This window comes from Poecilia formosa, unplaced genomic scaffold (assembly GCF_000485575.1).
Source record: "Poecilia formosa unplaced genomic scaffold, Poecilia_formosa-5.1.2 Scaffold2289, whole genome shotgun sequence".
Lineage (NCBI taxonomy): Eukaryota > Metazoa > Chordata > Actinopteri > Cyprinodontiformes > Poeciliidae > Poecilia > Poecilia formosa.
Window position 1 is genome coordinate 1 of NW_006802228.1, and position 16,084 is coordinate 16,084.

Below are 16,084 nucleotides of genomic sequence, written 5' to 3' on the forward strand. Positions count from 1 at the left end.
AAAGTTGTTTTCAAGAGGAATACTAACCTACGATGACCTCACAGGACTTCACCGCCTGGGTGACCTCGTAAGCGCAGCGCATCTCAGAGTAGGTGATGCCCCCAATAACAAAGATGATGAGGCGTGAACCGGTGCGGCGATCGTCCTGGGTGCTGGGTTTGTTCCTCTGGCGGGCGCTGAAGAACATGCATGTTAGGAAATTTAGGAGATCAAGCAAGAGAACAAGTCTATTCCAAAAACAAAAGAAAAGACATTTGGCCCTCAGTCCAGCCAAATAAAGCTTGTCTAGAGCCACAAATGTTACATGACTGATCATTTTTGAGAAATACCTACACTAGCTAATGTGCTGCCATTTTTAAAGAACCATAGTTTTGTTTTTTACTATTGTCAGTATAAGATAAAAGTTTTAAGGGTAAAACTTTGGTAAAAATCAATACATTTTCTTAAATGTAATGTTAATATTTGTGGAAACACACCAGTAGATTTCAATATAATGACAAGAAAAAATATCTAAATAATTATTTATACTTTTAATGTAGTTCTGTTCCATGAGAAGACTGAAAAACTGCTAAAACCTGAATTTATTTTTATGTCCTTATTTAAAAACATTAGTTGGGTACTTTATAATTTCTAGCCGAAGTTACTGAGCGCCACTGTGGGAGGTCCAAAAAACCCTAGAGTTACTTTTAAAGTAAAAATGCAAATCATCAGAATAAAAATAAATGTGAATTGAATCCCGGACAAGCCCCCAGTCGTTAACAACTTGGCTCATAGTTGGGAACAAAATAGGAGAATCCACAGACAAAACCTGGCTTACTCAAATTTATTTGTCAAAAAAACCATTCACTGTGAAAAGAAGAGATGATTATGTCAATAATAGGAAAAACATTACTAACCCAATCACCACATTAAACAAACATGCCAGACACAAAGCCCAGCATATTCAAAATGTGAAATAAAATGAGACTAAAATTGAAATACTTTTGACTGCTCCTGCCTTTGGAAACATTGAAAATCTTTTTAAATTAATGACCGTTAGGATGATAACTTGCCACCTCTGAGCCTGTAGGTGTTTAAAACTGGGTTTTTGTGGCATTAGTTTGCTAAATATCTCAACAATTTTACTTATTATGCATAATTTTTTTGATCTTGCTGTTTTGATGTTGAAATATTTGAATGATGAATATCAATCAGTTTTTCCTGATGCCCCACCTGACGGCGCCGGAGCCGTTCCAGGCAGCGGGACATTCTGATTGGTGCGGCCAGTCCCTGGAGTCCAGTTTGTTCTCCACAGCATCCTGAAAATAATATATATTTTTTTTTACATTATTTTCTGCAATCAGGACATAAATCTTCTCTGCAGCATACACAAAATAATTTTTATATCAAAAAACACAACCTGAGTAAATATATGAAGCAGTTTTCAAATTATTTTATTTTTCTAAGATAATAAAACTCTCCAGACCGACGTTAACTCATGATTTACTCCATTTACTCTAATGGTAGAAGACACAGTCTTAATTTCAGGGGGGGAATTTGTTTGAGAAATTTTGGTATTTTTTAATCAATTTATTGATGCTCTCATGTAACAAAAAATGAGAAAACTACAAAAATAACATTTCTATACCGTCAGTTTTTTTTAACATTAACAATGGAAATTTATCATAATGAGCTAAAATTCTTATGTAAAGAAATTTTTCACGATAAATGATGCAATAAATGCCGACTGCTACTACTTACCAAATAAAACCAGTCATTTTTAAACTTAATTATGTAAATTTAAGTACACAGGATCTGATCAGGATAATCTGATCAGCGGCCCTCAGGAAAACTACCAACAGAAACATGAGAGTCAAAGGGTGAATTTTGTGACAGATTACTGCTGGGGGATTTCTTGAACTCTCAGTTCCCCATTAATTTCTGCAGAGTGAAAAAATTTCAGAGATGATTCTTACTCTCCCTTTTTCTTTTTGCTTGACAGATTTCATAAATTAAAGGCAGGAAAAGCCTGGAAGCTGTGTGTCAGAGTGGATTTTTCTCTTTTTTTATACGCAGTGATGAGACCAACAGATGAAGCTGCCGACAGTTTGTTGTGTTAAATTTGACCTCTGACCTCCATCACGTCTTTGATGACTGGAGTCCATCTGGAAAGGTTGTACGTCTCTTCTTGGGATCGATCTTTTCGGTTTGGTTTGCGGGAGAAGAAACTGGCCTGAACAGAACAGAACTAAAATGAGCAACATGGTGGTTAAAGTGTGGCCCGGGGGCCATTTGGGGCCCCTGGGACAGTTCTGTGCGGCCCATAAATCCTTTTTGTAGGGTGACATTTTTCCTCAAAAATTAAAATACTTTAAAGGGGCAGCTTAATGTGTCTTCTGGGAACATAGCACAATCAAGTATGCTAACTTGTGTTATGAAAATGAGACAAATAACTTTTCAGCAAGATACCAGAGCTTATTTTAAGTCAATACTTCCTTACTATTGATGAAAAAGTACTTGATCCATTGGTACTTTTTCATCAGTGTTTAGGAATCATTGACTTAAAACAAGCTCCTACTTCTTTCTGAAAAGTTACTTGTAAATTAGTCTAGTGTTATTTTAGGAGAACTAAGATATTTGAATTAGAAAATAGACCAAAATATTTTTGTTTTTGCAGAGTGGCTCCTCTGTTAACCTCATAACGTCTTAGCAGTGTTTCACTGAGTGGCAGCTCCTATAATGAGCTCAGCAGATTAACAGTTTCAGGTTTTTGCAAGTGTTTGCTAATTGTTGGTGGCTAGTCTGAAGGAGATGAGTGGGGGAGGAGCTGCACCTCGAAGGCGGGGCTAGGTCTAACCAGGCGTTTTGAACAGCTGGATGGTTGCCATGGAGATTAAAGGATTTCATGAAACATGCAAGAAAGAACCAAAGCAACACTAAAAATGTTCTTGCTTCATTTTCTGGCTTTTAGGAAATATAAAGAATTTTAATAATTTTATAAACCATAAAAGTTTTCCCATTTAACTTCAAACAGCGAGAAAATTTAGACTTTTTATTAGTTGTATGAAAATATCTGTTTTTAACTTTAAAAAACATTTTCCAAATTCAGGCTTTTAATCAAATGTTACAAAAACTGCTGTTTGAATAAGAAGCACTTTCAAGGACGTTATGCAGGGATCCAGCACTTTCCTAATTGAAACTCAAACACTTTCAAGCACCTGTATGAACCTTAAAATTACAAGTTCTGAGCTCCAAGCAGAATAAAAACATCATTTTCTATTTTTAAATCACAGCTTAGAGTGAAAGGATAAAACTTCCTCACATACCGTCGTGATGATGGGGACGCCCAGCTCTTTCCAGTTCAGGATAAACTCTCGTTCGTCCTCGATTTTAACGTGCTGGATAAATTTGTTCAGGTTCTCATCTGTCGTTCCTGTTCACACACAACAAAGCAGAATCAATGAAACATCGATTCAACATTTTACTTAGTTTTAGAAAACAGACAGGGCTGTTTTAATTCACTGCAGTCAATGGAGGCTGGGCTTTGCAGGGTGAGATGAATGTTTTACCGCTCAGGCTGAAGATGTAGAGCAGCACGGCTCTGATCTTGTCATGTTTGCTGAACGGGTTGAGCAGCACCGGCAGCAGAGTCCTCATCGGGTCCTTCACCTTTGTCCCATCCGCATCAGCACCAACAGCCAGGTCCTGCACAAGAAACACAAACATTTAACCTCCTAAAAATACAAATATTATCCAACAGGATAAAACTGAAGGTGCGTGGGCCAAATCTGGCACACTGTAGCTTCTTAAGTGGTCCTCTGGACACCACAGGGACATGATAAAATATCATTATTTTATTAAAATATTTTATCAAATCAAATCAGTTTTTATCCGTTTCCTGCCAAATTACATCAATCAGTCTCTCCAGTTTTTCACGATTCTATGATTTACTTATTTTAGGGATGCACAATATATCTGCACTAACACTGGTATCATCCGATATTTGTCATTTTTTAACATAACGGTATCAAAACAATAAATAAAACCGGGGCGATATGAACAATCAATATTTAATGCCGTCTGTTTCTGGTACTTGTTTTATCCAAAAATGCCAAAACGGCAGAGAAATATATAAAGTATTGGTAAATATCAGTTCCTGGCAATAACAGCAATATTCACATCAGCTAAAGGTACAAATTTGTATATTGATGCATCCCTAATTTATTTAATTTTCCACTTGGATCAATAAAGTAGTTTTGAATTTGACTGCATTTTCCTGTGCCAATTTATTATTGTGACTTTATTGCAAGTTTTGTGCAAAAATGCTCAAAAACATTGTGTTAAAGTGATACTAACTCCAACCTGCAGGTGGCAGTATTTCTTACTTCTACTCCACAGCTGCCTCAATATTATTTGATATCAAGTTAAAGTATGTGATTGATGCAGCGAGTAACAAAAAGTCACATTTCCTCCAACATTTCTTGGTGCCAATAATTAAAATTGGCACCAGAAAACGAGTGATTCTGATTACAAAAATTCATAAAACAATTACAGAATTCTGTAGGGGCTGAACAGTGTGAAAAGATGTTCAGTATTTAATTTTAATAATCAATTGCAGACATGGGTAATTATTATTATTTTAATTTTGTTAATGGGTTTTATCATCACATTCTGGCCCTTTAAGAACATTCATGATCTTGGTATTTTTCAAAATAAAAATGAGTTTGACAAACCCTGCTCTACAACAAGTGTTCTAGAGAAAAATGAGGAAAGACTAAATGGCCGGGTAATTTCCCACACAAGTATAATGTAAGAGAATATTTTGAAACGTAATTTCACAAAAACCACAGGCGAAATTCAGGAACAGAAACAAAAAACCAAGTCAAACATGTCTGTGGAAACGTGCCACCAAGAAAAGAAAAGGAAGAGAAGATTTTGTCTTTCAATTCTATGCAAACCACAGGATAATAAAAATACAATCATAAAAAAAATTTAAATTAGAAAAAAAAAAACTTTAGTATAGTTTTTGACACTTTCCACTTCCCTAATTTCCAACCAATCCTATGGATTTTCACTAACAGGCTATTTCCCCCCCCAATATTCACAATTGCTAAAAGAAAAAAAACATCTTCTAGAAAACAAATGAATTAATGAAGTGGAAAAAATATTTGTATAAACTTAATTCACACTAAAATACCCAAGAAAACCTGCAAAATCAAATGATCAAAAAGTAGGGTTGAGCCTTTATCGTATCGTAAATCATTTATCATGAAAGATTCTTCATAAGATTGATTGATTGTTGTCACAATAAATTCCAAAATAATTCTCTCTATATTGTCTATTTTAATTTTCTCTACTTTTTTCCATGACAGCATCAATAAATACCAGTAAATTTGATTAAATGAAGTCTCCATATTCAGGTTAATGATACCAGTCGTACTTCTGCAAGTATATGTCTTCCAATTTCTAGATAAAACTTCAGCATAATTTCAAAATCAACCACAGTAAGTCCAGACAGACCTGCTCAGCTTTGCAGAGTTTCTCCACATTGTTTGAGAAATGCTTCATGCAGTCCTCAGCCAACTGCAGGTGAATCGTTTTCTAGTTGGGATCAAAACAACAGTTTTTATTTATTATTCTGAGATTCATTTATCATTACTTGTCCTTTGTATTTACAGCCACATCATGAATGAAATAAAGTTCTCATACCTCGGTGAGCTGCTTACGGAATGAGGGCATCTTCTTCATCATTTGTGCCAAGTTGCTTATGGTGATCTGAAAGGATTACATAAAGTTTCAATTAGAAAATGACACCATCCCTGTTTAGTCTGCTTTAATCAAATTTTGGTTTTATTAATTAACCAAACCTTAGTTTGATTAAATAACTCTAGCTTAGAAAGTTTGGTTCGTTTGGGGAGTCGGGAATCAAACTGATGCAAACCAAAACTACAGTGATCTCTTAAGCGGTTTGAATGCATATATGAACGCCAAGCAGACCGGAGACCGCTCTAAAAGCGGACTACGATGCAGGGCATTCTGGGTAAATACAACCAAAACAAACGTGCTAGTCTAGCGCTAGGAGCAGAAATGGCTCGTGGTAGGCGCTCCAGCTCTTTACCTTCCCATCAGGCTGTTTCTTGCTGGCGGATATTTCCTTCACCATCTTAGGGATCTGTCTATAACAAGGCAAAAACACAGAGAAGAAATAAATAAGGAGAACCAGATCATGATTAGCTGAATGTTGGGAAAACTTACTCTGAAACCTCAGCGATGTGATGGTGCCGCAGCTTCACCCACAGCATGTCATCCTCGTTCAGCAAGGCGTGCTTCTCCGAGCCGTCTTTGGACTTGTACCTGCATAAGTTCATCCACATAACTGCATTTAGCTGTCTGCAACAAGCTGAGAGTCAGGTGGAGCTGGAGTGAGGTGCAGGTTTACCTGTAGGTGTCGTTCTGGATATCAATGAGGTCATAGGCCATGGCCTGGTAGGTGAGCTCATGGAGGATGGGGCTTACGGGGTCAAAACCTCTTTCTACTATCAGCAGCTGGGCCTGCGTCTTCTCCTGCCGGCAGAGGGAAAGTCGTTCATTAAAGATGACCCGTTAAGCATCGTTGAACAGGTTAGGAAATCTCTATTCAAAACGTTATTTTACACAAAATCAGCCTTTGACAGATTTCAATCTGCTCAGTTCTGCCTCAATGCTTACACTCGCGCGTGAAAATGGCTACAAACAGATATGCGATTACACAACCGTACATCTTTGAAAAGCCTTAGTAGAGCCTCCTCCACAACCAACAAGAATGCAGCAAGTGGATCCAGCAGCCATTTTCCAGCGCATACATAGGTTCCACATGGGTTGCTAGGTAACAGGGCAGGGCTCATCTGGGGTTGCTAGGCAACACCGCAGTGCCCATATGATGCGAGTTGATAATCAGGAGGTTTTTGAAACTTTGACTTTTTGTCAAAACACAGCTGAATGTTTTTTTGTTGTTGTTGTTCTTAAGCATTTAGGCCGTTTATAGAAGCCCAAATGGAAGTACAAAATGTGCAAAATGTGAATTTTTGCATAATAGTACGCCTTTAAAGCACCTGATTTACTTGTAAAAACAGTTTAATGTTTGGTAACAATGCAGGTTTTAATCCCCAAATTTCTGGGAAAACACAGCTTTAGGCAAAGGAATAAATGTTACAGATGGGCGTGAAAAAGAAGACTTAGATTTACTCCCAAGGCCAAGACCTGGTTTAGTTTCTGTTCTTCTTTGTTCAGCAGACGTCTCACCTTTTTCTTCCCACTGTCGTCCAACTCGTAGTGCCTGGCCAGCTTGTTGTCCACCAGCTCTGCTAGAGTCTTGGCGTTCTGCATGTTGTTGTCTCTAGATACAAGACATATTGTTATACGCAGGAGTCGCATACGAGACGTAAACAAGATAAAAAGTTATTAGTTAGCCTGGCAGCTACTTGATATAAAAAGACTTTACTGAGACCTTTTTCAAAAGACGTTTAGAAATAAGTTGTTTCTCACTTATTTCTAAGACTGTCACAAAAGATGGTCAACTGCTAAAAATGGTAATTTTTTTTCAAGAATAGCACTGACAAGTAAACAAGACATTTGAAATAACAACAAAACACTTCTCTTGTCCAGCAGTCATTGTGCAGCGCATAAAGCGGTAAAACCAGCTAACCGAAGCCGGAGTTCCGCTTAGGTTGCTAGGTAACAGGGCTGGGCTTAGCTGGCGTTGCTAGGTAACGGCAACTCCAGCAGGACAGTTCAAATCAACACATTTTTAGGAATTTTATTTTATTTTTTGCTTTGAAAATCCTTTTCTTATCCTTATAAAATGTGGAATATATAAAGTGTCGCAGCGTTCTAAGTTTCAAAACCAAAATTTTTCAAGAACGGTCAGGGTGGTGTGACCAAACATGTGGTTTGGTTTTTTATCGCACTTCCAACTTTATCATTTTAAAAAATATATATGCTTTATTTCTTGCAAAAATATACACAAAATAATAACTAAAATCTCTTACAACTTAGATGGAGATGAAAGTTAACTTAATGTGATGTTCAAAAGGTGGTCAAAACCACCATCACACCAAACATTAGCCAAACTAAAGGCATCCACCCCCTGGTGTGTCCTTAATCACTTAAATTAGTGGGAAGGCCTAAAACTTATCAAAGTGATCTAAACAATACCAAATATAAAAAATTATTACAGATTTTGGCTCCACACAAAGTGAAGTATATCCCAACTGCCCAAAGAAAAACTAAATGGATGGAACTTAACATTTACAAAAATTCAAAATAAGTGGCCACAACACAAAGTACTGAAATACTTTTCATGTTTCTTACCGACCTGGAAATGATTAAAACTTTCCAGCAACTCAGAAAACATTCCTTTAACGGGAAGAATTCATAACAAAACAAGTGATGTCTATTAGAACCGGCAACAGTTTGGAACAAAAGATGAAGTTGTGCTTGGGGGCTGAGATGTGCTGTAACCTAAGCAGAGAAAGCGACTCTTCTCTGCTTACTTCTTGTATCTGACCCCTGGGTATTCATTCAGGGTGGCACACAGGGTCACGAGCTGGTCTGCCAGAGTCTCCAATGTCTTGCTTTTGTCCTGACTGTGAGGACTGTAGATTCTCCGGAAAGCCCCCGGATCGTCACATGTGAACACCTGGAAACCACGCAGGAGCAAATTAGGATCAGGTGGAATATAAATGAAGAGATGTTTATTTTTTTCAGATATTCAAATGTTAAAAAGGGAAGCTCATTATTTTAGATTCATTACACAGATTCAGTCATTCATGTCCGATAATTTTGATAATTATGCTAAGCTTGTAACTATAAGCAATAAAGCAATTAATCACATGATAAATTAAGTTGAGTCCAGAAATGTTTATTTAGACAGCAGTCATAAAAGAGATGCTATCATTGGAAAGCTTTTCCGTTTTGAAGTAGTTAGTTTGCACTACCTGCCCCTTTTGCCTGTTTTCCTTGTCGAAGTTGAATTATTAATATTTTTTACAGCAATTTTGGCTAAAGAGATTCATGTTCTTTTTTAATAATTGTTGTTTTATTTATTTTTGGGTCTTTAGAATGTTTTCCAGTGTTCAATGTTCTTTAGGAATTTACGTTTTTATTTATTTTTGTGAGGTTATACTTGCATAAATATCCCAATATCATTATTATATTAATTGAGAATTGTCTGAAAATTATAATGCTATCGTTTATTGATATAAATTCTGGAACAATTTATTGTTCAGTAAAACTAGTTATCATGGCAGGTCTAATTACATCTAATGACAACCAGTTTTTTATTTTTCTTATTTCAGTAATTCAAGAAAACCACCATTTTCTGTTTATTCAGTCAGTACTTAATGTAGCCAATAAAAATAATTATATGTTTCTTATCAATTCAGAATGTAATGAAAAATGCATCCCTTTGTGTTATGGAGAGACGCTCGTGACAACAGAAAACTCATGTTTTCAAGAAAATGGCGGCTTATCATTTAATCGACTGATAAGAGCAGTCGACTTTAGATTAACTCATTAATTGGTAATATGCATTACCAAATGCAACAGTTGTAGTCTATAATCCTTGAATGTTGAATAGGTTTTGTTTGAAAAGAGTTTTATTTTTAAGTCACACTTTTTTCTTCCACTCAACTTCTCACTAATGCAGCTGTCTGACAGCCAGTGACCTGTTCCCAACTAGGGTAACAACTAAGCTAAGAAGTTTAAGTTTTGTATTTGCTGCAAGTCATTTAAATCAGTGGTCCCCAACCCCCGGTCCGTGGACCGGTACCGGTCCGTAGACCAATTGGTACCGGGCCGCGCAAGAGATAATTAAATATTTCCGTTGTATGTATTATTTGAGTCTGGAGGATCTTTTATTATGAAAATCCTTTAACCGGATTCTCTCAGTTACTTGCGCACCAACACTGAGCCCACAAGCAGCAAAATGATTAAGAAACGGATCAGATGTCTTTGGAAAGTTTCTTTGCAAAGGGGAAAAGGCCCAGAGAAGAGACAGGAGGATGGATTTATCCCGGACCGGTAGGTGAGTCCCACATTACAAGCCGCTCTGTGTAACATGCGGCGACCGGCTGCTAATGAGGCAATGAAGCTTCAAACTGCTTCGCCACGTAGAGACACAGCACGCTGTGGATATAAGCAACACTTCGGGTGTCATTGTCCCCATCACTCCCAGATGGGACCGTCTCGTTACAGAGAAACAAGCTCAGGGCTCCGTTAGTCATTATCGTGAGTTAAAATGTTCCCGAAAGTAAAATGCTTGTTTTTGTGGCGCATCTGTATCTTATTTTGAAGGGATATGTAAACGTTACCATAGCGACCAGAGTCAGAGCGTTTGGGCAGTGGTCGAGAGGAGATGAGTAGAGCTTGTGAGTCTTAAGTCTGGTTTAGACGGCAAGATTTATGATTGTCGGCCGATTCTCCAAACCTCTGTGATCACAGAGCTGATAAAAGTCCAACAGGTTCGATCGGTTCGTGTCCAGCCACAAGGCAGGAGCAACACGAACCGATTCCAGTCTCAAACATCTCGATTCCAGAGGATAATCCAGAAAAAAAACCAACATAGCATACGGGAATTTAGAATAACCAAACACGGATGACGATGTAGAAGCAATAGTGACAGTTTGTGGAGTCATTTTAAGAGATAAAAGACGTAATAAAAAGAAAAGGCGGTGGATAAAAGACGACGGGAGCAGCCGCTCTATCTGCTGCACTATGATTTGGAGGTGAATATGTTTTTTCATAGTTAACATTTTAACTGAATAAACACATATAATAATGACCTTTACATATAATAATAAACATTTCCACATATCATCTCCGATATCCACCGGACTCTCAGTTGCGCGATATCAATCAATCAATCAAATTTTATTTGCATAGCACATTTCAGCAGCAGGGCATTTCAAGGTGCTTTACATAATTAAAGAAAAAAATATATAATAAAATAAAAAATAAGAACAACATGTCAGATGTGTCAGCTGTTAGGGTTGTGTCTGCATTATCTAAAAACTTTGCAACCTGCTACGTTTCTGAGAAAAAGAAACCCCTAAGAATAAAAAGAGGAACCAATTATTAAAATTATTATGGAAGTAAACTGAAACCATTTACCTGCGCTTCTTGTGGTAAGAAGGAAATGTTTATTTCCTTGCAGACCCGTATGTGCTTTGCACAGGAACTCTTCATCTTGTTGAAGAGGTCATCTGGACAGTCTGTGGAAACCAAACAAAACCGTCAGCTTCCATCCTGACATCCAGAAACATCTTTTTATATAATCTACAGGTTACTTACAGTCTGTAAAATAAACATAAGCTGATTTGTATTTAGGTTTGGACTTGAAGTCAGCTATAAAGGCATCCACACACTGAAAACAAGAAAGTTTTAGTCAAAATTCTTTAATAATAAAAGTTTATGCCGTTATATTAGCGTTATTACGGTAAACCTTGGAGGTTGGTGTCATGAAGTAGATGGCCTTCATTTCAAGAACAGGCTCCCTGCTTTTGAACAGATCCTCCACAACTAAACAGAGAGGACATTAACGTCAGAAAAATGCACCAAACAACATCATGTGTTTCAAACCCAGGGCGCGGGGGCCAAATCTGCACCGCCACAGCTTCTTATGTGGCCCTCTAGACTCCAGAGGAGCGGAAACCTTCAACATAACATTTATATGGTAAAATATTATTTTATCAATCAAATCAAAGCAGTTTTTATCTGCATGCTGGCAAATTACATCAATCAGTTTCTCCAGTTTTTTGCAATTCTGCAATAAAAATCAAATTATTTTTTGTTATTCTTGGAGGGACTGATCAATGTGAAAAGAAATTCTGTTATATTTCATTTAAAAAACTTATTGAGTGCAGACAAAGCTATTTATTAATATTTTAACAGGTTTTCTCTCCAGCTCTTGGTGAAGGTGGGAGTTTTTTTCTCTGCTCCGTCACTAACCTTAATTTACAACAGTTTTAGATCTAAAAACAGTTGGATCTAAAACTGTTTTTAGATCAGCTTTTGCCCTGCTTGCTCTGTTTTTGTGCTGCTTTTCTGGAGCCTTTCTTTGCACATCCTCCGAATCTACAAATTATGGATCTGGTCAACTTGTCTCTCAGTGCAATTCATAATCCTGATTAATTATCTCCTGGACAACAAAGTCTGACTGCAAACATTGTGACCTACTTGTTATTCTCTCCTCCATCAGGTCTGACATTTTGCAGCATGATGAGAGAAGCTTGGTGGTGAACGGGTCTAAAATCAGAATCTGTGAACAGAAATTCAAAACAACCAGTAAACACCAATTCTGGCCTAAATTACTGTTGCACAGTCAAGCCTAAAAGTTTGTTTTGAGTCATAACAGATGGAAAATTTCTGCTCCTACCTTCCATACTTCAGATTTTTTGCAGTCTGCAATTATTGTATCTTTTATTCCTGGAGAGACACAGAATATCAGTTGTCACACAAAATCAAAAGTCAACTCAAAAGCCAACATGCTGAGTACAAAACTCCAGTTGGTAAATTCTGGCAATATTTAGTCAACAGTATGTACAATCAATAATTATGATCTAAACAAATAATGTGGCATTTACCTAATCTAAAATATGTAATTTTTAATGTTAAAAACCTCATCCTACTCAGTTGCTTATTTCTTTTTAATCTGAGTATTAATTACTATTTGTATTAATTATTTTTGTTACTGTTCATTTGCCCTCTTTTATATGGTGTCCTATTATATTTGTATATATTTTGTTTACCTTTGTGTGATTCTGAATTATTTAATTTGCATTCACGTTGCTCAATCAAAAACTTTTACTCCATCACTAAAAAGAGATTGAAGCATATAATTTAAGACTGAATTAGCATTTTAACATTAGATTATGCTCTTCAAAGTAAAGGTACTATGTAAACAGATCAACAGACTTTGTGTTTTTTATGTAAAGCACTTTTAATGCCTTGTTGCTGAAATGTGTTATACAAATAAAATTTGATTGATTGGCTGAATGAATACAACAACAAACTCTTCCCGTTCTCCATTAAGCTCCATTATTAACCAAAATTGGTTGGATATTCATTCAACTTCACGGGAAGTTAGGAGGAGAAAAGGAAATGATTGTTTCAACGCTGTCAGACATATATCCAACAAACATTGCTTTTCCAAATGCTTACAAAAGTTTTATAAATAAAGAAACTCGCTAATCTCAGCCATCTAGCTTTGTTATCACAACGTGCTAATCTTTAATCGGAGCAAACTTGTGAAGGTGACAGCAGTTTGTCTCAGTCAGTCGTGGTTTTTCTTAGGGAATAAGGTGGGGCTCCAAGCTATACACAAAATGACTTTACGGTCGCTACTCTTAGACAAAAGTCGGATAATTAACCAGCACAATTATCGAGTCAAGTTTACGTAAAGTATAAATGCATAAAAACAGTAGGGAAACTTACTTTTCCAAACTATTCGCTTAAGCCCGTGATCCGAGACTGCTGCCATCTTGTTTTCCTCTTTTTTTTTTTTTTTCCACTATTGCGCCTCTTTTTCCGGTCTGTTTGACGCACGCTAGATTGCGTCACAAAGGGCGCGACAGGGTGATTGTAGTTTTTTTAAATTGAACCTGAAGACGCCCTTTCATATTTTTTGTGCTGCTGACAGATAGGTAAATAAGAAAGTAAATAAATAAACATCTACTTACGTAATGAGAAAATTTATATTTTGTGAAAATACGGATAAGAAACTATTACTAATACTAATAAAGGTATTTTCTAAAATATCAAATTTTAAAGAATAAATTGAAGATGCTAAAATGAAAGGATTTAAGAAATAAAAACAAAAGAATATTAATAACAATAATTATTTATATTATACATTTGTATATTTATTTCCATGATATAATAAGCCCAATATATTCCAATAATTCCTTATGCATAATCGTAAGCATAAGGAAATAATTGTAAGCAATTGTAGAAAATAAATGTTTTCCGCAAAAAGCATGCGTAAATTATTTGCAAAGCAATTTGCAAGTAGCAAAGCAAATAACTGTTTCACCATGCAGTGTTTCTTTTTTATTATTTGTTTTATAGTAAATATATAATAATGGCACTTTAAGCTGCAATGAAATCTATCTTCTTTAAACATTGTAAGTGAATAAATTTCACTTATAATGTGGAAAAAGCTCAGACATTTCGCTGAAAAGTTACTTTCTTTTTTGCAACGTACATAAAAGTCACAACTGATGACTGTCCTTTAAACCCAGCGTAACTGCACGGGCACCCGCCGTTACTTAGCAACCCCAGCGCAGACCATCACCTAGCAACCCCAGCAGAGCTCCGCCTGGCGGGCCACTGTACTTTGTTATGATTGGACCTTTGCCTCAAAGAGGGAGGAGCTGAATCCAGACGTATTAATAAGAACAAACACTTTATATTTTAAGGATCAGTTGAAGATATCAGGCAGGAATGTGGATGAATCAAAAAGAGGCATAAGGTGAAAAGGAAGAGCTTCAAGAAACAAATCAAGAATGGGCGGTATGAAGTGGCTGGTGTTTTTGGTCTTTCTCAACATATATTCACAGGTAATCTGAAGCAATTTTACTAATTAGCGACAGACTCCTCTTGTTACCACTTTACAATAAGACTTTACTTATAGATGGCTAATAAATGTTATTTATTTATCTCTAAACTCTTTCTAAATAATTAGTAATTGTTTATTATACATTAATTAAGGGTGAGAAGGAGACAAAATATAAGTTTCTAATCAAATAGAGAACCAAGTCTGCTCACCTATTTATTTTATCCAGAGTTGTTACATTACACCTTATAAACAGAATAAGCATTTGTGGACTTAATTTTGTAGCCTTGTCACCTTGAATTAATGCATAATAAACAGTTAGTAATTATTAATTAACTGTTTAGCAGAGTTGTGTAATAGCTAGATAGATTTGCTCAATTACATTTACTTGAGTAACTTTTTTGAAAAAAAAAACTTTTATGAGTATTTTTACTACACTGTACTTTGTATTTTTGCTTAAATAATTTTTAATGACGTAAGGCTACTTTACTTGGGTAAAATGTCTGTATTCTTTACTGACTGAATGAAAAACAAATGTTTTAACCAAAGATTCACCAGACATAGACACACACCTGCAGTTTTTGTTAAAGTTTCACAACTTTAATATTGATTTGAAAAAAAATTATTTTGCCTGATTTTGTTATTTTTTTGTTACTTATATGAATTATTATAATTTTCGTCTGTAAAATACCAAAATTATAAAAAAATATTTGAAGTAGAGCAACTCTTGAGTTTTTTTCTTACTTGAATTTTTGGGTACTCTACCCACTGCTGGTATTTATAGATGAATTAATAACATATCTATAAACTAAATATTATCCATCTATGAGGGGAGCCTTATTATTAAGTGGTACCCTTCTTTTTAACTTAGGCAAAAAGTATTAATGGCATTTTTTTTCCTCCTATAAATTTGCAGGCAGCAGCACAATCAGGTACTGTTTGTTGTCCTATCAGGATAATAATGCATTTTTTTTTTTTATCACAGCATTCAAACACACAATAATGTGTTATTTTTCTCATCAGGCATCCAGGTGTCTGTGTTCTCCACCACATCCAAGACCGTGATTCTCAGATGGAGCAGTTATTCCGGAGCCGCTGCATACAAAGTATCTGCTGCCCTGTCAAGCTCACCCAACGATCCCATCGCTTTCGTCATGTTTGGTCCAAATACGGTGATGGGCTCCATCAGTTCCCTGTCCCAAGGTGTAGCCTACACCTTTACTGTTGAAGCATTGAGTGCAAACCAGACTGTACTGAGCTCAGCATCAACCAAAACATCAACAGGTGAGCAAAATGTAGTCAATTTTCAGCAAAGTGTGAAAAAATAATTGTTTAAAAAGTGTGAATGTGACTCAGGGAACATTTCTGAAACTTACAACAAGGTTCATAATCTTCATACCCAAAAATTGAACTAAAGTCAGAGTAGCTACGGTAACATATTTTTACTTAAGTAAAAACAATAAAGTATTTGGTAAAAAGTCTAAGGAAGTGACCAGACTAATTTCTCATTATCTA

The 16,084-nt window shown here is 36.1% G+C and overlaps 1 protein-coding gene across 1 annotated transcript; it reads right to left on the reverse strand.

Moving 5' to 3' along the window:
• Window positions 1-20: 20 nt before the first annotated feature.
• LOC103133129 (syntaxin-binding protein 3-like) lies at window positions 21-13,562 on the reverse strand. Its single transcript, XM_007544901.2, has 18 exons — window positions 13,450-13,562; window positions 12,392-12,441; window positions 12,193-12,274; window positions 11,459-11,535; window positions 11,308-11,380; window positions 11,128-11,228; window positions 8,511-8,656; window positions 7,261-7,354; window positions 6,419-6,543; window positions 6,235-6,333; window positions 6,098-6,155; window positions 5,689-5,754; window positions 5,500-5,580; window positions 3,549-3,684; window positions 3,306-3,412; window positions 2,114-2,212; window positions 1,213-1,298; window positions 21-176 (listed from the first exon to the last, which is right to left on the reverse strand). The coding sequence occupies exons 1-18, from the start codon at window positions 13,493-13,495 to the stop codon at window positions 23-25; spliced, it is 1,680 nt and encodes a 559-aa protein (XP_007544963.1). The 5' UTR covers window positions 13,496-13,562; the 3' UTR covers window positions 21-22.
• Window positions 13,563-16,084: the final 2,522 nt, after the last annotated feature.